This window comes from Drosophila simulans, chromosome 3L, assembly GCF_016746395.2.
Source record: "Drosophila simulans strain w501 chromosome 3L, Prin_Dsim_3.1, whole genome shotgun sequence".
NCBI lineage: Eukaryota > Metazoa > Arthropoda > Insecta > Diptera > Drosophilidae > Drosophila > Drosophila simulans.
In genome coordinates, this window is record NC_052522.2 from 16,109,972 (window position 1) to 16,132,148 (window position 22,177).

General features: G+C 43.3%; 7 protein-coding genes across 11 annotated transcripts; 3 read left to right on the forward strand and 4 right to left on the reverse strand.

Annotated features, from left to right (window-relative positions):
• Nucleotides 1–728: 728 nt before the first annotated feature.
• Nucleotides 729–1,916, forward strand: LOC6738317 (cuticle protein 6). Its single transcript, XM_002085091.4, has one exon. It carries the CDS (start codon nucleotides 1,190–1,192, stop codon nucleotides 1,838–1,840), a length of 651 nt encoding a protein of 216 aa, XP_002085127.1. The 5' UTR covers nucleotides 729–1,189; the 3' UTR covers nucleotides 1,841–1,916.
• A 155-nt stretch (nucleotides 1,917–2,071) lies between these two features.
• On the reverse strand, nucleotides 2,072–3,560 carry LOC6738318 (trichohyalin). Its single transcript, XM_002085092.3, has one exon. The coding sequence runs from the start codon at nucleotides 3,515–3,517 to the stop codon at nucleotides 2,201–2,203; it is 1,317 nt and encodes a 438-aa protein (XP_002085128.1). The 5' UTR covers nucleotides 3,518–3,560; the 3' UTR covers nucleotides 2,072–2,200.
• A 1,055-nt stretch (nucleotides 3,561–4,615) lies between these two features.
• LOC6738319 (alcohol dehydrogenase 1) lies at nucleotides 4,616–5,754 on the forward strand. The gene is made up of 4 exons (XM_002085093.4): nucleotides 4,616–4,789; nucleotides 4,846–5,073; nucleotides 5,136–5,309; nucleotides 5,378–5,754. Exons 1-4 carry the CDS (start codon nucleotides 4,697–4,699, stop codon nucleotides 5,660–5,662), a joined length of 780 nt encoding a protein of 259 aa, XP_002085129.2. The 5' UTR covers nucleotides 4,616–4,696; the 3' UTR covers nucleotides 5,663–5,754.
• A 251-nt stretch (nucleotides 5,755–6,005) lies between these two features.
• On the forward strand, nucleotides 6,006–8,608 carry LOC6738320 (alcohol dehydrogenase 1). The gene is made up of 4 exons (XM_016171586.2): nucleotides 6,006–6,188; nucleotides 6,245–6,472; nucleotides 6,527–6,700; nucleotides 6,756–8,608. The coding sequence occupies exons 1-4, from the start codon at nucleotides 6,084–6,086 to the stop codon at nucleotides 7,062–7,064; spliced, it is 816 nt and encodes a 271-aa protein (XP_016032165.1). The 5' UTR covers nucleotides 6,006–6,083; the 3' UTR covers nucleotides 7,065–8,608.
• A 15-nt stretch (nucleotides 8,609–8,623) lies between these two features.
• On the reverse strand, nucleotides 8,624–14,884 carry LOC6738323 (roquin-1). Of its 3 annotated transcripts, XR_001599746.3 has the most exons (5): nucleotides 14,730–14,884; nucleotides 13,360–13,522; nucleotides 11,112–13,295; nucleotides 10,681–10,938; nucleotides 8,624–10,473 (listed from the first exon to the last, which is right to left on the reverse strand). XR_001599746.3 is itself a non-coding variant. In XM_016169404.3 (4 exons), exons 2-4 carry the CDS (start codon nucleotides 13,519–13,521, stop codon nucleotides 10,792–10,794), a joined length of 2,490 nt encoding a protein of 829 aa, XP_016032167.1. In that variant the 5' UTR covers nucleotide 13,522; nucleotides 14,730–14,884; the 3' UTR covers nucleotides 8,624–10,791. The 3 variants fall into 3 exon arrangements, 2 of the variants coding, with proteins under 2 accessions (XP_016032167.1, XP_016032166.1); XM_016169404.3 differs by having other exon boundaries at nucleotides 8,624–10,935; XM_016169403.3 differs by having other exon boundaries at nucleotides 8,624–10,938.
• A 232-nt stretch (nucleotides 14,885–15,116) lies between these two features.
• On the reverse strand, nucleotides 15,117–17,658 carry LOC6738324 (1-acyl-sn-glycerol-3-phosphate acyltransferase delta). Of its 2 annotated transcripts, none has more exons than XM_016169402.3 (5): nucleotides 17,505–17,658; nucleotides 16,635–16,806; nucleotides 15,860–16,395; nucleotides 15,430–15,787; nucleotides 15,117–15,367 (listed from the first exon to the last, which is right to left on the reverse strand). In XM_016169402.3, the coding sequence occupies exons 2-5, from the start codon at nucleotides 16,798–16,800 to the stop codon at nucleotides 15,285–15,287; spliced, it is 1,143 nt and encodes a 380-aa protein (XP_016032169.1). In that variant the 5' UTR covers nucleotides 16,801–16,806; nucleotides 17,505–17,658; the 3' UTR covers nucleotides 15,117–15,284. The 2 variants fall into 2 exon arrangements, with proteins under 2 accessions (XP_016032169.1, XP_016032168.1); XM_016169401.3 differs by lacking the exon at nucleotides 17,505–17,658 and adding an exon at nucleotides 17,336–17,492.
• Nucleotides 17,659–17,995: 337 nt separating this feature from the next.
• Nucleotides 17,996–22,007, reverse strand: LOC6738325 (1-acyl-sn-glycerol-3-phosphate acyltransferase gamma). Of its 2 annotated transcripts, none has more exons than XM_016169400.2 (5): nucleotides 21,884–22,007; nucleotides 20,130–20,316; nucleotides 19,534–20,069; nucleotides 18,624–18,981; nucleotides 17,996–18,401 (listed from the first exon to the last, which is right to left on the reverse strand). In XM_016169400.2, exons 2-5 carry the CDS (start codon nucleotides 20,308–20,310, stop codon nucleotides 18,316–18,318), a joined length of 1,161 nt encoding a protein of 386 aa, XP_016032172.1. In that variant the 5' UTR covers nucleotides 20,311–20,316; nucleotides 21,884–22,007; the 3' UTR covers nucleotides 17,996–18,315. The 2 variants fall into 2 exon arrangements, with proteins under 2 accessions (XP_016032172.1, XP_016032170.1); XM_016169398.3 differs by lacking the exon at nucleotides 21,884–22,007 and adding an exon at nucleotides 20,475–20,627.
• Nucleotides 22,008–22,177: the final 170 nt, after the last annotated feature.

Genomic DNA, 22,177 nt, shown 5'->3' on the forward strand with positions numbered 1-22,177 from the left:
TCTGCGGCGTTTCTTTTAAAGTGGTAATTGGATATTATAGGGAAATATTCAACAAATTAATTTTACAATCTATTACAATCTTTGGTTGAATTTTAATTTTATAATTTATAATTTTTAGCTTTAACATTTGTATCTTTATTTGAATATAATCATAACTAAAATCGCGACACCTAAAGTTCAAGATCCGGCTGAACTGAACCCTTTAGCTGCCCAACTCCTGGACCGGAACCCGTTCACTCGGACCCTGTCCTACCTCAACCTTTTGGCCCCAGACCCACCGATCACATTCCACATATGTGCAGCATAAACTCTTCATAAATGTGGGCCGAATTTTGATTTCAATTATATTTAATAGCACCATAAACAACGGCAAAGGCAACAACCTAAATAACTAAAACTGGAAAAGGTAGCCGGCGTGTCCTATAGCCCCACCCGGTTCCTTGACCCTTCTTTTGATGATTTCCAGCTCCCACTGAGAGAATCAAATGGCCAATAAGTATGACACATTTTTATAATACATTAAAAATCAATTTAAACGAATTACTTATGGTTAACATTCGATACTAATTATTTAAGTTAAGTTTTGCTAACTTGAAAATAACGAAAGTCTTAAATAGCACTGCCATAATATTTTAATTTATTAAAAAATTACAACCTTTCTTCATTTTCATCTCCAGTTTCTCTCAGTGCACATCCGGAGCCACTGAAGAGCAGCCTGATTAAGTTCTTGCTTTGTGGCATTGCGGAACGTTGTTGCTTGTCTCTGTACATGTCCACATCTGATGCAGTGCGATATCTATAAGATACATACATATGTATGTATATAAGTGTTGCTGCCCCTTGCGCAGATGAAAACAAATTGCGGCTTTTGTGCTCAAATTTATGCTGAACTTGTTGAAATCGAAATCGACAAAATATTTATGTACGAAAATGCGAGGAAGCAGAGGAAGAGGAAAAAGGAACAATAATCCAGCCTGGTGGAATATGAAAGTAAAACCCAACCGGACGACCTTCCTGAGAACGCACGAAATTGTAAATTTTTGGCAGGAGGCGCCGCCTATAAAAGGCAGAATCCCCAATCGATCCCAGCACAGAGTTCTCTAGAGCGAGTACTAGTCCACCACACTAGCAGCGCCTTAAAAAGATTTCAAAAATCATTCAATAATCTTGAACAGCCACGCTTGAGAAGATGTACTTCCTTAATCTTTGCCTGATTTGTACCACCATCGGTTTGGCCGTCGGTTTACCAACCTTGGAGTACGGAGCCCCACCAACTTCGGATACGATCAGTCAGTATCATCACCAGGATGAGCATGGCCAGTACGCCTATGGTTACATGGCACCACTGTATTCCAAGCACGAGACCCGCACCGTGGATGGTGTGATCCGGGGTACCTTCTCCCACGTTGATGCCAATGGCGAAACCCAGACCGTCGACTATGTGGCCGATGCCGAGGGCTTCCATGTAACCTCCAATCTGCCCAATCAGCAGGCCAATCAGGAAACCCCTGAAGTGGCTGCCCTGCGAGCACAGCATCTGGAGGCCCATAACCAGGCCAAATTGAGGTTGGCCGGAGACTACTCCGTTGGTCCACAGCCTGTGCAGGACACACCCGAGGTGGCCGCCGCTAAGGTTGCATTCTTCAAGCGTTTCGAAGCCGAGAAGCTGCGCAACAAGTTGCTCGCCGAGAAGAAAGTTCTGGTGATAGCGAATCCAACTCCCATCGCTGTTCGTTCCCAGCCGATATATGTCTACCAGCCCACCACAGGATTCGTTTACAACTATCACACCAAGACGCAGGACCAAGTTCCCTCCAGGAACTACCTGCCAGTGGCCTAATCTTTGGATTGGTCGTCTTCGAAAAATTATGTTAATTGTTGAGCAATAAATGATGCAAATTGGAAATTTAAATTATATCTCAGCTTCATTATTATAAGAAATCCTTAAGAAATTCACAAGCATGGCTTAGAAATCACCTAAGTCTCCATTCAAATTTCTGAAATTTAAATCTTTAGATAAGATAAAGATTTTCACTTACACCATAGGCCACCAAAGAAAAAAAGAAAAACATTTGACTTTTGGCACAATGGTGCTCTGTCTTGCATTTATTCTTAGGAAACACGTCATAGTCACACCTCACTTTGTTCCACGATCATTAGCCGGCTTTGATCCATCACCACGATCCGCATCATCGGGTCTTCAATTGCGTTTGCTCACCAACAAACTTCGACTAAGGGCCACTGGGCGCAGGGTTCGCAGCTCGGTGGGCGTGGTCACACTGTACTTGGTGTTGGGGGATACCAGGGTGTAGTAGGCACCGATTGGCACACGGAGATCACTGTTGTCCAAACGATCCTCGAGCAGTTTCTCGGCACTGGCCAAGTCGCCGAGTTTCAGATAACTGCTGGAGCTTAGATCAGCCAAGGAGTAGACGGTGCGCAGGCGCAGATCATCGCCATCGCGATCAGATGAGATCTGACGAGCATTCTCTCGGATTTGGCTCGAGTCTCGCAATGATTCTTGGTTACGGGATTGATCTTGACGCAGATCTTGACGCAGATCCTGACGCAGATCCTGACGCAGATCTTGACGCAGGTCTTGACGCAGATCTTGACGCAGTTCTTGGCGGGATTCTTGGTCAATTCTTAGGTCCTGACGGCGATCTTCTCGCCGATCCTCTCGTCTCTCCTCTCGCTGATCCTGTCGCCGATCTTCTCGCTGACTTTGTCGTCGATCTTCTCGCTGATCTTGTCGTAGATCTTCTCGCTGATCTTGTCGTCGATCTTCTCGCTGATCTTGTCGTCGATCTTCTCGCTGATCTTGTCGTCGATCTTCTCGCTGATCCTGCCTCTGCTCCTGTCTCAGATCTTGTCTCAGTTCCTTCCTCTGATCCTGTCGGATTTCCTGTTCCCCTCGCTGCTCCCGGTCATCCCTGTTCCTAGGCAGACTAAGCTCTCGCTGACGATCGGCCAACATGGCTGATAGCTCGGCTCGAACTCTCTCCAAGATCGCCGCATCCTCATCGGTCAGACTCTGCTCCCCTGACTGCTGATCCTCGTTGTTGTTGTTTCTGTTCTGCTCCTGCTGCCTTCTGTCCGCCTCCTCACGCAAACTGGTGGCTAAAGCTTTCTCCCTAGCTTCCCTTAGAGCATTCAGGTGGGTTAGACGAGCCTGCTGCACCTCCTCCGTATCGGTTACCGGCAATGGTGCCTTTCCCTCGTCCACGGGTGCTTGGGGTTGGTTACTCGCCTCGGCCTTGAAGCCCTGAACGCCATTGGCCTCATAGCGAACCGTTTGTAGTTTTCCATCGGCATCCACATAGGAGTAGAATCCCCGGGAGGTGCCATCTCGGGAGGAGTACTCAGCCCTAGCAGCATTCTCATCCCTGTAGCCATAGGAGTAGAAAGCTCTGGCCGTATCTTGCTCCTGGTAACCACTGCTCGGCCTTTGGGGCAAGCCTGCAGCTGAGGTAAGGGCCAACAGGCCGCCCAGAATCGTCCAGGTGAAGCAGTGCATCCTCTTCTTTTGATTGCTCTTGTGGAACTGATGCTGCAGTGACTCCCCGTTGGGTGTTTTATACCACCTGCGGGTAACTCGAGGCGCCACCCACCACCCGGTCTGCACAATGACCTCGAAATGCGCAAGTCGATCCGCCGCGATCCGATTGGTGTCGATTGCTACTGGGGCCTCTGGTTCGCTACCGCACGGATGTTGCAATAGTGAACTTAATATTGAGACACGGATCTATTGGTTGCGCAATTGGGCGGCACTTCCAGCTGAGATCTGTGTCTCCGCGGATGTGGCAAACGCAACCTGGATTCAGGCGGAAAACAAATGGGGGAAGTCTGTTTGTTTTGTTTAATGGGATAAACATCCATATTCGATTACTAGACGGATTCAGTGACTATCGTTTTAGTGGCTGACACATATACTATGTTAAGTGGATTGATAACTAAGCTCTTATGCCATGTGGAGTTATATTATGAGTATTCCAAACTTATTCGAAAGTTTCTTTTAATATCAATACGAATAGAATAATCATATACGATTGAATCTGTTTTATCTCTACCTTATATAGTCAACATATTATACATCAATAGTTTTATGTCTTAAACGGGATTTTAAGAGGAATCGTTAGCAATTTGTTGTACCTTTTTTTTTATTATATGATAGATATATAAACTAAGTTCGATGGAAGCTCTCAGCCAATGCGCAGTTATCTGAAGTGTTATCATTACACGCACATATTTAAATACATATTTATTAGCAGCTATGATTAGTGCTGATGCTTTAAGGCGAAGAGCCTAGGCAAAAAAAAGCATTTCTTAAATATTAAAAAAGTTTATGAACTTGCATGTTAATTATCAGAGGAACTTGGATAGGATGTCCAGGAAGTACGTCGCGTATAAATACAGTAAAATATTAATATAATAATAGAATATAATATTTAACCAATTAATAGTCGTATTCTCATCACTTGCCAAGCTTATGCAGTTATATTAAATAAACATAATATTCTCTGCGAGAGCATCGGAGACCAAAAAGCTCAGTTGGAGCTGAGAACGGAGAGCAGTGGCGATAGGGTCGTTAGCACTTGCTGATCGAATAAGTTTAGCTTTGCCAAAGATCAGTTCGCCAATTGCCGCTGACCGAACTGCACGAAGTCCATAGAGCCAATAGTTTCACCACACCGACATGGACTTAGCCGGCAAAAATGTAGTTTACCTTGGCGGATTCGGCGGCATAGGCCAAAAATGTGTGCAAGAACTGCTCCGGAGACCAATAAAGGTGGGTTGACCAACAACCGGAGACTAGAAACCAACTGCAATTGATTACTTCATTAGGCTCTGGCCATTTTCGATCTGAATGCTAATGAGGAGCTCTTGGCTGAGTGGAAAAGCCAGCATCCCGATACGGACATCTTCTACCACAAGCTGGACATAACCCAGAAATCGGATATAGACGCGGCCTACAAGGCGACCGCTGAGAGATTCGGACACTTCGATGTGGTGGTCAATGGCAGTGGACTGATGAACGATCGCCTGGTCGAGCTCACCATTCAAATTAATCTGGTGAGTGCAAGAGAGAGTTTGTTAACTAGTTTAATAAGATTATTTATCTGATTTTCCCTAAGCTGGGTGTTATCAACAGCACTTTGACCGCCTTGGAGTACATGGACATGGCCAAGGGCGGAAAGGGTGGTCTCATAGTGAATATATCCTCGGTGGCTGGACTGCAGCCCACAGCTATAATGGCCATTTACTCGGCGGCCAAGACAGGAGTTACCACATTCACCAGAGCCATGGCTGTAAGTAGAAACGAAATGAGTTAAATGATTTGAAAATGAGATATACCAATCATATGTCATCCCCTTAGAACCCCTTCTTTTACGCCCACTCTGGAGTAGGCTTCATTACCATCTGTCCCGGATTCACGGACACTGGCCTGCTGGAGGATATTGGCAACAAGACGACATTCACCTACGACACTCCCATGCTGGCCATGTTCAACCGGGTGAAGCGACAGAAGGCCGAGGATTGTGCCAGGAACCTGGTCTCAGCAATAGAGACGTCTAAAAATGGAGCTGTCCTCATGCTGGAGATGGGTGAGACGACGGAGGTGGACATGCCAGTCATGTGGAAGCCACAGTTGGATAATTAATACCGCTTTATTGTTTCTAATGTGTGTGCATCATATTGTAATCTCTTTCAATTGGTAGGTGATTTAAAAATAAAGTGTTATCAGTTAATGAAGCTTCTTTGACATTTAATGGGGCCACACGGACAGAAAATACGTTGCTTATTTATTATTTAATAATAATAATAATAGTAACAGAAAATACAAAACTCACCTTTAGAAATATAAGACCTTCCATAAAAAATGGGCATGCTTTTCTGGTATATAGGCGGCTATCAAACCTCTCCATTTATATAAATAGCCTTTATCAAATCTCTAAGCCCCACATGAGATAAACCCAAAAAGTAGAGCGGTGGAAACTGGATTGCTTGTAAGTTGTTGATCTTATGAAGAGTACTTCGCCAGTTGCTGCCGACGGAACTGCACGGAATTTTTTAGAGAATTTATGAATTGCGAAATGGATTTGGGAGGAAAAAATGTGGTTTACTTTGGCGGATTCGGTGGCATAGGCAAAAAATGTGTGCAAGAACTGCTTAAGAAGCAAATAAAAGTGGATTTACAAGCAAACTGACCTGAGAATGAATACTAATTAATGACTCCCATTAGGGTCTGGCCATTTTTGACTTGATTGTGGATGACGATCTGTTGGCTGAGTGGAAAAAGCAGAATCCCGATACGGAAGTTTTCTACCACAAAGTGGACATCACTCAGAAATCGGATATAGATGCTGCCTATAAGGCGACCGCAGAGAAACTTGGACACTTCGATGTGGTGGTCAACGGAAGTGGCCTTTTGGATGATCGCCTAATTGAACTGACCATACAAATTAATCTGGTAATACTTGATATAATACTTTCACAGGTATTTACTTATTAATATTTTCTAAAGGTGGGAGTAATCAATAGCACTTTGACCGCCTTGGAGTACATGGACAAGTCAAAAGGTGGTAAAGGTGGACTCATTGTGAACATTTCCTCTGTGGCTGGACTGCAGCCCACGCCTTTGATGGCCATATACTCCACTTCCAAAACAGGTGTCACCACATTTACCAGGGCCATGGCTGTAAGTTGAATGGAAAAACAAAAAGCGATCATATTTTGATTAATACTTCCCTCAGAGTCCCATCCATTATGCTCACTCCGGTGTGGGCTTCATTACCATCTGTCCAGGCTTTACGAATACCGGCATCCTCAAGGATATTGATAAGAAAACCACATTTCCATTTTATGAGACTCGCATGCGGACCGTCTTCAGCAAGGTGAAAGGTCAGACGGTGGAGGTTTGCGCTCGGAATATAGTCCACGCCATCGAGACGGCCAAGAATGGAGCAGTTCTTATGCTGGAACTGGGTGAGATCCACGAACTGGATATACCGAACCTGTGGAATCCCCAGCTAGATGATTGCGTATTTGTCTGCTTGAGCTGAACGTATCTATACTAATTAATCCCACATTAACCGCAAGACGGGATCAAGTTGGCAGGCAATCAGAACCAAATCAAGTCATATCAAATTCTGTTTTATAATTCGAATAAGTTTCTTTTATTTAAATTGCAGGCATACACACACAAAATTGAGTTTGTTTTTAGTTTGCTTTTGAGTTTTTTGGTTTCTGGGTTTTTCATATCTAACATTTACAATGAATTTTGAAGATAAATATACATATTCAGCACATCCAAGAACATATATTTTATCGATGATTAACATTCCACAAAACTAGAAGAGATGTCTGATTTCGGTAGTCCGAAACTCTGGATACCCTAGAAAAGGAATCTAAAGTTCAAAAAGAAAATAAAATCATTATGATGATAGCTTTTGCAGATCAGTTATCTGTTAGTAGAGTTTCTTAGCCGAAGTTCCCAGTTTTCAAGCTGCCAGCAGCAATTAAATGGGATAGAACAAAAGGTTCTAGATAATTTAAAATACAACGATTTAAGTTTCAAAATATAATCTGAAAGCTTTTCTTCTTTTCCGGGGTATCATGACCATGGACAGACCCGAAGGTATTTGGGAGATCTCTTGAAGTAGAAGCAAGTTCATCTCGTTGGTGAAGGTTTGTTGTCTTTCCTGTAGAGTAGTGCATGTAAAATACAATCTCTGCTTACATAGTTCTATGATACAATATACGCCGCTCAGATGCATCCTTTCAATGGCGTTTAGTGTGTGTATTTAGATACATTATTATACTCGTTATAGTTAGTTTCAATTAGCATTTAATATAAAGACATTTGTTTGTTCCCATTGAACTGGGATTAGTTTCGCATGTTAACTGTAAATTTCACATCATCACAATTCAAGGGTCTTCAACTTATAAATTACACCAAAAACAGCAACGGTTCGTTTGCAGAGACGAGGTGACCTTTGACCTTACAGGACGCTTGTGCTCATCTACTGAGCTTCGACTTTTAAGTAGCGGTGGTCGTTAAAACTGAAAGTATCCTATTGTCCTCACCACAACACATTGGATGCGCTGAAAGGGAGTCGCCCTGGCTATCTATCTACCTAAGATTACTCGCTTGCAGTGCTGGGTTCTATCGAGGATCTGATCTCATTGGGTGGTGGGTGGCTCGACAAGCTATCTCCTGGCAGGTTATAATAGACTTATTGGATCTGAGCTACTGCAAAGTCGTCGGCAAAGTATCTATGCGAGCTTGGTCGATTGGTTTTGAGTGCCTAACCCTAGGTTGAGGAACAGAAGCGCCTACTATCGTATCGTATTTAACCATATTTTACGTTTATCTTATTAAGTTATGCGGATTGTCTGTAACTAGTTGCGTTAACTATAGGATCTCGTATTGTATTCCATTAAATTTCCTATCTGGTGGTTGCTGTTGGTGTTCTTAGTTCCTTATACTCTGCTGGTGGTTATTTGTTTAAGTTTCTCGTTTGCTTTCTTCGCTCTGATATGTTTCGCACATCATCTTTCATCATTTCATCTAACTTTCGTCGTGAACTTAAAATAATGACAGAGGTAAAACCGAAACAACTAAAGTTTTGTGAAAATTTATTGGTAAATAAAATAAATAATTTGTTTTTTGTTTTGCATAATTTTTTCCACTTTGATTAACAGAACTCGAAATTTGCTTAGCGTAGAAACATTGAGTGATAATACCAAAAATACATTTAATTAACATATGTATGTGTAAATATATATATATGCATTTAAATAAGTGTGTGTAAATAGAAAATGTCTGTGTGTATGTGTGAATTGCTCGGCACGATCTGTTTCAAAAAAAAAAAGAGCCTCGCCTCGGTCAGTTTTGAAATATTAGAGTTTTGGGGGACTTGGCGGTTGCTGGACTGATTGTAAATTATAAAGTTACAAAACTCAACTCAACAAATACGTTACTATGAACTGAACCCATTGGGTTTAAGCTACAATAAAATCATCTTCACCACAGCCAAAGTCTGAGCGGATATAGCCAAATCGCCAAATCTGGATCTGAATCCGTATCTGGATTTCGATTGGCACTTAAGTACGCAGTTGAACGACCATCCGCCCAGGCTTCTTCCATATTTTTCGCGTTTGGCAGGAGGCAAATGGATTTGGAAAATCCAATTAGCTCCCTCGATTCGCTTCTATACACTGAATGCTTTAGTTTCTGAGTAGTAGGAAATTACATTTACATATGTATGTTTTGTTTTTTAAAATTGCTTTGATCAATTTTAACTAGCTCACAACTGAACACGCACTCCCCGGGATGGGGAATATATTTTTACATGGATTCTACTACACACACGGCATCGAAACTCGTTAACAATAAATATATTTGTAAAGATATATATGTTATGTTCCTTTATGACCAAGCGTTGTTATATATATAGGGTTCCTGATTTCATCGCTTAACAAATACAAGTTACAAAATCTTTCTCACTTTTGCTTCGAATCAAACTGATGTACAAAGTCTTGAAAGCAAAACGCAGGCTCAACTGACATTAATATATAATATTAATAATAGAGCGCACAATTGATTAGTTTCTAGATATAAATACAAATTTATATTTGCGTAGAGTAGGTATGGGTAAATGTTCTCAAAGCCCTGAATGACATTTTAACTTCCTGTTTGTCAATTCTCCTGTACTTTACTCTTCTCACAGTTTACAAAAAGGGGAAAATGGGACGTGATTTTAATTTATTTTCAATAAATTTAATAATATATAGTACAATAGTTAACAACATCGCACAATAGCGTTATTAAAATTTCTTTAAGAAATATAAACATTCATTTCACACACATACAAATGATCGTTCGTGTCCTGTGGCTCAGCATGTATGCGTGTTGGTGTATGTGTGTGATTGTGTTTTTGAGAGCGATAGGATTTTCAGGTCCTTGTCAGCCCTACTGATTTTGTATATATAAAAATAGCGTTTTGAAATAGTTAATAATTAAAAAAAATATATAAGTTTATATCTATGTTTACAGCGTTACACAATCAATCAAATTTTGATCACAAACAATCAGGAGCGGGGGATGACAAACACACTATTTTGGATAAGAATATGAGTTCTGCCTAGATCTCGAAGTCTTGTGATCATGATTCAGTTAATTACACAGTACAGTTAATTGCACAGTATCTCTATTTCATCTCAGGAAATTGCTTTAAAATCTTCGCTGCTATACAAAACTGGATGTTGCCCGATCTCAACAAGAGTTTGCATATCTCATCCGCATCCTCATCCTCATCACTCTTGATCATTCGCCTCTTTTGTGGATTCCTACGGATCTACGAGTCTGAGCTGAATTCTAGGCTACACACATAGTTTACAATCTAGGTTGAGTTTATTTTTGTTTGCTCTTATACTTTTCACTATGTGTGCTAGACACAAACCCCGAATCTGAAACATAACACGAACATGAGTAACACATTTGCACAAAATTTGAACAATGAACTAATTAGACAATTATTTAATAGATTCTAATAGACGGTATCCAACCCAATTGATTTTTTGTTTTGGCTCCGATCCAATAACGGATCGCTCGGATCAGATTTAACTACAATTACTTTTGAAATTCTACCAAAGTTTGAACTGTGCGGTACAAACCTCTAACGATGTGTAAAATGATTGCATTATACATATTCTTTTCCGCCCATTCGATCTATATAAACACCTATATAGAAATATCCTCTGGCTGAGTGGGCCTGACTGCAGTACCTAGTCCAACTTGATCCCACTGTCATCGGGATCGACGATGTCCACCAGGTTCTTCTCCAGCTGCAGCATCATTCCACTATCGATGCCGCCCTCGAAACTATCCTCCGACATCAGTTGCGGTTTCCTGCCCCACACCGGTTGTTGCTGCTGTTTCCGGGAAGATATTTAAATATAAGATTATACACTGGTTGCAAAGCCTTATCAGTTAGAAAATTCATGTTATTCACTATGCCAAACCCATAAGCAAAAACAGTTTAGATTGCATAAATAGATAGAAAGATAAATAGTCACACCCCTTCTAATAAAACCAGCACACCTACCTTATTGGCATTGAAGCTATCGTTTCTGTCGCTCTTAAAGCCGCCATATCCCAGATCAAAGTTGTTCCAGTTGCCGGTCGTGCTGCTCTTGGGGCAAATCGGGCCGTAGATACTCAGCATGGAGGAGCCAGTGGGCACATCGAATGTGGACGCATCGTCATCCAATATGGAGTCTGATCGTACAAAGTTCGCTGACTCTTTACCCGTATTGTTCCAGAACAGCAGTGATGAGCCATGATTGTTGTTGTTGTTATTGTGGGAGTTGCTATTGTTGTTGTTGTGGTTGTTATTGGATCGCCGGAACAGAGGCACTGCATCCACATCGACCTCCGGGACCCTGTCCAGATCTATGCTAACACTATTCGGCGGTTTCTTTTCATAAAATGAGGTATCAGCTGTTGCGGCTAAAATCGACAACGGTCGGCTGGGGTTCGGCTTGCTGGACGGTGGCTGCTGCTGTTGGGGATGCTGTGGAGGATGCTGCTGCTGTTGCTGCTGTGCCAGGTATGCTTGCTCCCACGGGTTGCCCAAATGGAAGACATCTCCACCGCTGCCGGGCAACATGTAGCCCTTGTGCACGTTGCTGTTCACACTAAAGTTCGGTGGGTTGGCATTGCGTTGCGTTGGCGCTATCGGGTTGGCTTGGTATTCTCTAGGCGAAGGATTCCTGGGCGTGCCAACGCCAAAGCCGCTGAAACGAGAATCGTAGCGGTTGGGCACTATGAGCCGGGTAATGGGACTGTGATGCGACGGATGAAGCAGGGGCGGCTGCTGCGGTGGGAGACCACCACCTGGCGAAAGTCCCAAGCTGGGATCCAGATATCCCCTAGGAGAGCCCATATAATGCATAGGCGACATAGGTAACATGGGTGGCATGTTACCTAGAGGCGGTCCCTCTTGCTCGCCTAGGGGTTTCTTTATGGCTCCTACGCCTACCGCTGGGGGTCCCTGCAGCGCCAACGGTGTCTTCATGTGTTTTCCTCGATTCCGTGCACGATAGCGTTCTACCTCCTCCTGGGAATGGGCAAAGGTACAGCTAGAACCTCGGGGACACACCCGCCGCACATTCAAGTCCCTGCATAAGCTGATCTTGTACTTGGGATTGCTATTGGCCGTCCCACCACTGCCACCGCCACTGATGCCGTCCTGCGCCTTGCGCACTCCATGGTGCTGAAGAAAGTTCACCAGTCCAACGACCGAATGGCGCACTGCATCCAGGGCCTCAGCCAAATCCGACCACGGGGCAACCTCCGCACAGGGATCAATGTTGGCCAGGTACTTCAGATGATGGTGCAAACTGGATAGCTTCGCAGGATCACTGGTCCGCTGCAAGGCGATGACCAATTCCTGGACTGATTGAGCAAAGGAGCTTGGCGTCTGCAGCTTATCGATGATGCTCTGCATGTGGCTCTTATGCAACACGTCGCCATACAATAGGGAAGACCACTGTTCCGGTGCTATACGCAGACCTGCCTCGGTAGCTATCTGAACGATTTGGGCATCGTGCTCGCGGCGCAAGGCGTCATACGTACGGAATTCCTCTTTGAGCTGCATCAACGACGAGTCCGCCTCCCGCTTCGACACCTTGAAGCAGCTGGCGCGGTAGAGCAGCTGTACCACATGTCCGATACTCGTCTTGGAGGCCTGGGGAAACTTCGGCTCCAGTCGCTGCACGACGAACATGACCAGCACTTTGCGCGATAGCGCTGATCCCTCCTCCAAGGCCAGCAGCACCAGTTTGAGCACCTCCTCCTGCATGGCTGGTCCAAGGAACTGGCATCCTCTTGTTCGCACTGCAGCCCACAGATTTGAGCTCAACTGCTGGGGATTTTGATGCTGCAGGATCAGCTCGGTGACTGTGCGTTCGCCTAGGGATCTGGCTGCTCGGAGCGCTCTCACCCGTCCCTCCTCCTCCATCAGCTGGCAGTTGACCAGGGTAACCAGTTTTCGTAGCATGGGTCGAGTTAGAAGATTGCCATTTCCGTTCAGGTTGAGGAAGGACTTCAAGTGCAAAGCCAGCTCCTCGATGCACCGCTGACCCAGTTGGTAGCACTTAAGGTGCTCCGGCTCCAGCTTCTGCACACTGGGCGGTGGTGGTCCCAGCTCGAGGAGCTCCGAGTCTTTGACCAACTGGAGCAAGGCATGGTTAATGGGCAAATTGTCGATATCGCTGACAATCACGGTCTGAGAAAGGGATTACGGCAAATCGATTAGGGTTAAAGCAATATTTAGATGGAGTTTAACTCACCTGATCGAAGGGACACTGCCGGTTGTAGAGGGTCGTCAGGCATAGCTTGCAGATGGTGTGCCCGCAGCCCAGACTGACCGGACATCGCTGGCTGGCCGCGAATTCATTGCAGCAGATGGGACAGTTCAGAAAATCTGTCCATGAGGGAGCCTGAATCGGCATGCTGTGCGTAAAAGACATAAAAATACGAATTAAAATGATATAAGCCGAAAGTAAGAAATTTATTATTTTAATGGCATCTTGGTGATATCGACATCTGAAAATATTACCCGAATTAGGCTTGTTCAACATTTTATATTCATATATATTATAGGAATGGCGGAAGTCATACTGCCTTTGAAAGTTTCATAGCATGCATGTGTAATATTTCTTATCTTGGTTAAAGAAATCATGCTACAAATGTACACACATATGCTCTATGGGTTATTCAAATTATATCCTTATCAGATTTAACATCATCATAAACTTTAGTTTTTTCTGAGAATGAATTCTAATTTTTGGAACGGACTTGTACCAGGCTATATCTATAAGTCGAATCTTAATGAAAACGATCTAAATAAGATCAGTATAGAAACGAACTATAAATATGAGTTAATTATCGATCGACAAAAGGGTAAATCGTGTAAAGATCTAATTTCGCATAAAATATGTGCGTTATTATCGAATTGATGTAACGATGAAAGTGACGTGACTCAAGATAGACTTATTTTCCATTTACAACGATCAAAAGTGGCACAGTAAAAAGTTTCGCTTTCGTCTTTTTCTTCTTCTTGCCTTACCCCCAACGTCAGCTGTCGCGACACGCACACACTCGCGTGCTCCCCCCACACAGACGCACACACACAAACGCACACTCGTCTGCTGCTGTTTGTGTGCGGGGGCATTTGTACACGCATGCAAGTATATCTGTATGTATATATAGCAAATATATATTTTCATACCCCAGTTGCACTTCCTGGAGAACTTTTTCGGATCTTCAAGTGCTCCAAGGATCGCTGATGATCCTTTTGAGACCCCAGGCAGAGAGAGCCACTCACACACACACGCATAACTGCCTTAATGGGGGACACAAACGTAACTCGCTTTCAACGTCATCAAGCATCCGCTTTCTTTTGAGACGCGAACAAAGGGAATTTCGGGCAGTATCCTATGGGTTGTGCCAACCCAAGGAATGGCACCTTCGAAAAGTAGGGCCACAGGCCAGTGAAAGGTCCTTGAAACGAAGTAATCCCCCAGGAAAAACACTGAACTGCACGAAAATCTCTCCCAACGTTTTTTTTTTCGTTACGTTTCACTTTTCACTCTGCTTCGTGGATTTCGCAGAAACTCGGTTTAAAGCAATTTTTGGCACTGGTGCTGCACAGACTCACCTTCAAAATGCACATATTATTGCATTAAAGGTACGAAAAGATGTTTTTTAATTTTCATTGGATTATTGTAAGAAATTTGGGAAGTTGCAATCAGTATGACCGCAGGTGACGAGCGGCGGAATACTGAATCCAGCTGGATGAAAACGTTCGATGAGTTGCTACACTGCTTGCGCGAAGGGTCGCACTAGGCGCACTCAGCTGATTGCGATAAGCAGTTATCGATTTTGATTAGCTATCTATATTTGAAATTCGATAACCTAATTTTAAAGCATTCATTGTATATTAGGTTTAAAATTATAACGCATGTTTAATTAGAACAAAAGAAAAATCTTTCCGATTAAAAATACAAACACATATTAAATATTTACACCTAAGAAACTATTAGTCCTTGTAAGTAAATTTCGCATAAAATGTTATTTTATTCAGTTAACTACAATTGTTTATCGTACATATTCAATGTACATAATATTTCTATGGTCTGTGCAGTCGAGTTGTTAGTTATAGGGCGTATATTCCAAAACTGTCGCAGAGTTTATAAAACTCAGGTATGGAAATCTATTTCTTGGCAGCAGCTGCTCCATACGCAGAGGCTTTGCTGATCTTCGAAGCATTCACAGCGTATTCCATGAGGCTATAGACTGAAAGTACAAGTTGTAAAAGTTAAAAATATATCCTCCTACACTACAATTTCTCAACTTACAGCCTCCCAAAATGGACAGAACCGTGATGAAGCCAAACCAGTTGCCGGCAACCAGCGAGGTGACCAAGTAGTGCAGGATGCACAAGACGGCGAAGGTGGCCCAGCCCAAGAAGTTGAGCAACGTGCTCAGGCGGGGCTTGTAGATCTTCTCGGGCACCTCCTTGACTCCGGAATTCTTGAAGAAGCTGCCGGTCTCGTGGAAGCTGTCAATGATCTTGTCCTTTTCCGCAAAGAAGTCCTGCATCCAGGCGGCGGCCTCCTTCTCGCCATCGGGAACCACGTCCAGTGGCACTCGGCGAATGTACATGTACGGTTCCACGGGCTCGCCGTTCAACTGGGACAGCATGGTGGGCTTAGGCTGTAAATCAATTCAAGTTGCAAAATGTAAATTAAAATTTATATATATTTATATGAGATCTTAAGTTCTCACCTCGGCATTCTTCTTGAAGGCCAGATTGATGTCGTAGATGGCAGGACAGATGCCACGCATGGTGGGCAGACTGGTCGTGAATCCCTTAGTGCGCGGAATGAGGTGGTGCTTGAGGACGGGAAGACCTCGCTCCTCGGCGAACTTGACGGAGAGCTCATGCTTGGCGGGTGTGAAACGGGTGCCCTCCGCGTTGAGCAGTAGCCACACGGGATCCGGATAGGAGAAGACCTCCTTCAGCTGCGTCTTGATCACCACCTTGTCCTTCTCGAAGTTGCGGTCAAGGAAGATGAATTCGGCCATCCACCAGACCCATCCCAGAACCGGAACATAGCGCAGCATCTTCTTGGCATACGCCTTGGTGCCTCCCAGATTGCCCAGCTTGTCGGTGATCATCCAGGCGGTCAGCCAGTCGATCTCGTACGTGTGGTTCATCAGGAGCAGTCCGTGCTCCTTGCCAAAGAACTTCTGCTCGTCCTGGGGATCGATGTACACCCTCAGCTTGCTGCCCGCATACCATTCCGCCACGCAGACAAGGACTGAAATGTGGGGATAGTTTTGAAATTATCATTAAGTACCACTTTTACGTTATTTCATTTAATTATCAAATGTAAAAACTAAGTGCTTTATACAAAATAAGACCTTGCGTATACCTAATCTAATCAGGAAAACAGGAAGTGTGCTGAAAACTACACTATACTTAATGTGAATGAAATGTGAAACATTGATACTCATAATAATATGATGATAATCTATATTCATATGATTGGTTACTTACTGCAATAGAAGGAGTAGTGCAGATAGTAGGCCAGACTGCGGGATAACTTCTTATCGAAGGGTCTCACGAGGAGAATCAGCAGGAGCTGGCCAATGTTGACGAAGAATCCGCACGTGAAGAAGGTCACGGCGATCAGCAGTCGCCCCAAACCCCGTAGATGCGACATCCTAGGCTAAAAATAGACGCAACTCAATTAATTCAGTCCGTTGGAGAAACGTTTACGTAATCGAAAGTGGAAAGTCATGTCTGCAATGCAGTTCATAAATATGTCCAGCGCGCGATATCGACATTTGATTATATGGCCAGCACTCAAACTTTGCTCCCAATGTGTCATGAAAATTGAAATGCTTAAATTATAGTACCGTAAACGCACACACACACCCACGCGCAACACACTGTATCGGTACAGTAGACACTCGTATAGCATGCACACTTGGAAGTTAAATTCTTATCGTTGTATTGGGAATTTCCAACGGTACAACTAATTTCATAATCAATTAAGATATTTTTTATTGCACAGTTCGACGAGGAAAATCGAACTAACTAACAATCCTCACGATGAATACCACATTTTGTTTTATCAAATTTGATATTAGCAATGATAAAGACAATGCCATAAGTACAAATAGTTTTTGAACTCAACACGTTTCAGTTTCACTTTGCGACAGTCCACTGTTTCATTTACACACACACTCACTCACCTATCTTAGCGGAATCTTAACAATTAGAGACCAGGAAGTTGCAACTTGTTCTACCAACCAGTAGAATTCGACTGAATGAAAGTGACTCTTCTAGGCGACCCGGGCCCCTAGTGATATGGATCTCGTCGATAGTACAACCCAGAAACCCACAACTAACACTTTTAATCACCTGTTATCAGTCAATTGGAATGGGCGACACTGCTTATCGGCGAATAAAGTCGATTTTATGCTTGGCGTGTGGTTGTATTGATCGTATAGCCAAGGGCAAGCAGTCGAACTAACGGAACGTGCGCTGCTTCCGATCGTTACAACTGATAAAGAACCGAACGTGTGGAGAGAATGCTGATAAACACAAATATTTCGACACGACGTGGATAATTGCTTTGCTTATTGCTCGTTTATTGCAACCGTTCATTCCTGTTTAATAAGTAACTTTGGAAAACTTTTCTGGGAATCTCAAAAACAATGTATTCCAAATTTTACATTTATTTTACACACGTATATTCTTTTTATTCAAATATCCAGTTAAGAAATACTGTTGGTATTTTGTGTTAAGGTCACTCTTTCGTCGCACTGCTTGCATGTCCGCACTTATCAGCCGCCCTTATCAGCACACTGCTTGCCTTACGCCTTATCAAAAACAAAAAAACAACAACAAACTCACGCTCTCACGTTCTGTTTAATTTAATTATTGCAATGCTCGCCAAAATACAATTGATCAAACAATTAAATTTCCACTTAGGTGTACAACTACCAACTACGTACGCAAATTGATGGCTCCAGTGTGCGGGAGTTACCTCGTAACCATAAACTTAGACAAGAAAAACATGCACTTCTGTTCAAAAACACTTTAAATCGTCCGGACAGGAATCGCGAATTGATTCATTTAGCAGAGAGATTTGTGAGAGGACTGCCTTTTACAAAGTCACTTGTAAATAATTGAGTTCGACGACAATCGAAACTAAATGCGAATTCGAAAGTTACTTTGCGACCGGCTTGGAGGATCCATAATTAGATGCCTTGCTGATCTGCGTCTTGTTGATGGCCTGACCCATGAGCCAGTAAACTGGAACAAGAAAACATGAATATCATTAAGATTTACAAAAGTTAAGCTTTTGGAGAGAGTAGAACACATTAGAACGCGGCTTATATGCTTGTTATAACCATGAAGACATAATTATATATGAACTTTAGCATTTAACACTCCATAACGTTCTTAAAACTTAAAGAATGATTGCTAATGCCGTCTAACGTGCCATTCTCCCTAAAGATTGAACCCCAAACTTACAAAGTCCCAGGACGGAAAGGGCGGTGATGAAGGCCGTCCAGTTGGCCGCCAGCAGTGAAGTGATCACGTAATAGAAAATGCAGGACAGAGAGAATACCGCCCAGCAGATAAAGTTCACGAGTGAGCACAGCCGGCGTTTATTCACATAGGCCGGCACCTCCTTTATGCCGGATGTCTTGAAGAAGCTGCCCGTCTCCAGGAAGCTATCGATGATCTTGTCCTTCTCCACGAACAGGTTCTGCAGCCAGGCGGCTGCCTCCTTCTCGTCCTCGGGAACCTGTTCCAGTGGAATACGCCGCATCAGCAGGTGCGGTTCCACGCTCTTTCCATGCAGCAGGCTCAGCATTGTGGCGGGGGTCTGAAAGTTCAATTGCAAATTAATTAAGTCCGGTCTATAGCCTTTTAATAGCTAATATCTTTATAAGCTCCTTTTATAACTCGCTTCTGCGAGTTTAATTTAAAACCATAATAAATTGCAATTTGCTAAGTTCTATGCACTTATCATTAGAACGACAAGTTACTCCGATTAAAAATGAAGGTTGCTATGTGGCCAAAGTGCTAATAATACTGATGACACGTATAAAGTTATAATTATGACCACTTTGTTAACCTTGAAAAGTTATTCCAATTTATCTCGAAGAGCATCGATCTTAAGAAATCATGACTATTCAAAGTTTAAGTGAGTTAATGCGACACTTCTTTTATGAGCAAGATAATCGGATTAAAAGAAAAGAAATTAGATTAGACGGGTATTATCGAACTGGCTGATAAGCCTTATCAAAAATATACATATATGAGAAGCTTTGCCATGCAGAATTCTGCATTAAATGTATGGCACAATAAAATACAGTATTATGTAACTAAAAGTGCTTCCAAAAGGATGTAGCTAGAAGTTAGTCGCTATAATTACCTTATCTGTGGGCCTGTACGCTAGATTAATGTCGTAGATGACCGGACAGAGACCCCGGATGGGTGCCAAACTTGCGGTGAATCCCTTGGTGCGCGGGATCAAGTGGTGCTTCAGCACCGTCATGCCCCTCTCCTGGGCGAATTTTACGGATGCCTCGTGCTTGGCGGGAGTGAAGCGAGTGCCCTCGGCGTTGAGCAAAAGCCAGGTGGGATCGGGGTAGGAGAAGACCACCTTGAGCTGCTCGGTAATAATGGTCTTGTCCTGGTCGAAGTTGCGGTTGAGGAAGACGAACTCGGCCAGCCACCAGCCCCAGCCGATGATGGGCACGTAGCGGATTGCCTTCTTCGCATAGGCCTTGCAGTTGCCCAGCACGCCCAGCTTTTCGCAGATCATCCAGCCGTTGAGCCAATCGATCTCGTATTTGTGGTTCATGATCAGAAGGACGTGCTCCTTGCCGGCATGCTTCTCGAAGTCCTCCTTGTCCATGTAGACAGTCATCTTGCTGCCGGCATACCAATCGGACACGAAGATAAGTTCTAAGGGATTGGAGGTATTATGTTTCTACTTCTAATCGAAACTGGTTCGGATATACTCACGGGAGTAGAGCGAATAGCAGGCATAGTACATCAACTTGCGGAAGAGTCGCTTGTCTATGGGCTTGATAAAGACGTGCATCAGCAGCTGGATAAAGTTGATGCACAGCCCGCTGGTGAAGAAGGTGAGCGCGATGCACAGGTGTATCAGTCTCAATTGTTTCAGCTTCTCCAGGGAACCCATTTTGATCTGCAAATAGCGATGTTTAACCAATAAAACGGCTGTCTTTACGTAATCACTACTTTAATTGTAGGTTGTTCCCCCGGTAGTGCTCGTAAACCCGCACTTTATGGTCCCGACGGTGGAACACATAGTTTATGACCACTACACAAGGTTCCCGCACTCACACGAGCTGCGTTTTCTTCAATCAAAAGCACGCGGCCAAGTTAAAAGAAAGCGTGAAATCCGGGAAGGCAACCACCTGCACCACCAGCTGGCAATGGACTGGGGCAACCGCCGCACGGCAGAGATATTCGCCAGATATCGGCGGGAGCTATGGGCTATAGGCTATAGCTTTTGCTAAGGCCGCTACCAGAGGAGGAATCTAATCAGCCTTGGCCAATCGATGACTTCTCCGTTGGAAATAGCTACAGCCGCTGTGGACAAAGTCCGGCTGTCCGACGGATAGTCATTATGGGGCAGATACTCGTACTTCACAGTGGAAGCTCGCGAAAGTCAATAATCTTTAGAATGAGTGGGTTTATGGGGACCAAAGTGTGCAAACTGTTTAGCAAAAAATTGATGACATTTAGGTGTCATTTTTAGTGCATGGAGATGTTTCAAAAAATACTAAAGTTTAACGACGGTTTTAACTTTAAAACTTTGAACCAATTAAGACTTTTCGTTAAGTGTTTACCCTTTCATATTTAGTGAAAGTAAAAGATATTATATATTAAGCTTTTTATTTAGTCATGAATTCAAAAGTTTAAGCGTGTTTAGAATAAAGATTGTATAAAGATGTATTTCTACAAAGTTATAAACAATGGTTGTAAAACGACCAATGATAAAGGTCAATCTTTTATTTTGACACGTAATATAAAACTGGGACTGCATATGTGTATTTACATGCACAATGGAAAACACTACGTTTTTCTAACAGAAATTAATGCATTCAGTTGACAAGCACTGCTTTTTTTAAATTTCTTAAAGATGATAATGGGATTCAAATCCAATGAAAAGAGGAGTACGTTTCATGCCATTCCTTATGTACTGAATCAACCGAAAATTCGCCGCGCCAAATTGATTGGATTTTTGTTGCACTCAATTGGTGACCCCGACGTTGATTGCTGAACCCAGTGCATTGAATTAGTTTACTTTTTCGATCGTCCACTTTACATAAAGTACAACAAAAGAGTTCTTGCGCACGGCCATGCGCCTGTGTGCGTGTGAGCATGCATATACGTATGCATGTGCTCAGCTGGCGCACGTGTGCGAGTGTGTGTGTGTGCGGGAGAGGCGTGGGGTGGCGTGACGTGGTTAACATTTATGGTTATCAGTTCGCGATCAGCGAGTCCATCGCCACCCACAAACGATCAATAAACAAAGTCCAATTTGAAGGGCTGTCTATCTGCAGCTGCGCCGTTCTTATCGGTTATTCCCTGTTACGCATATGCACATATATATACAGAACATATAAGTAGTACATGGCACTGTCGGTCGTGCCCTTTGTTTCGAGTGTCACTGGGCGGGAATCGGTTGCTAAACACTGGTCACTACTATATGGTTATCACTCGGCGCCGTCGTGCCCGCCATTTACCTTTTTGGCAATGTTTTTGTGCGAATTGATTTGTTTTCTTTTGTAAGCCAAACGGTATGACCGTTCGAGTGCAATGACGATAAGACCGGTGGACAATCGGAAAATCGCCACTTTTGCCTTTAGTATTTTTCTATATTTAGTATTCGCCACCAGGGCTGTCAAGCTGCAATGTAGTAAAGGAAATCTTAATAATTTGGCTAAAGATCTGCATCGATTTTATCACTTATTGCTTATTAATGATTGATTTTTAATCTAAGCTAACTTTTCAATAAACCAAAAAATGTAGCTCATCAG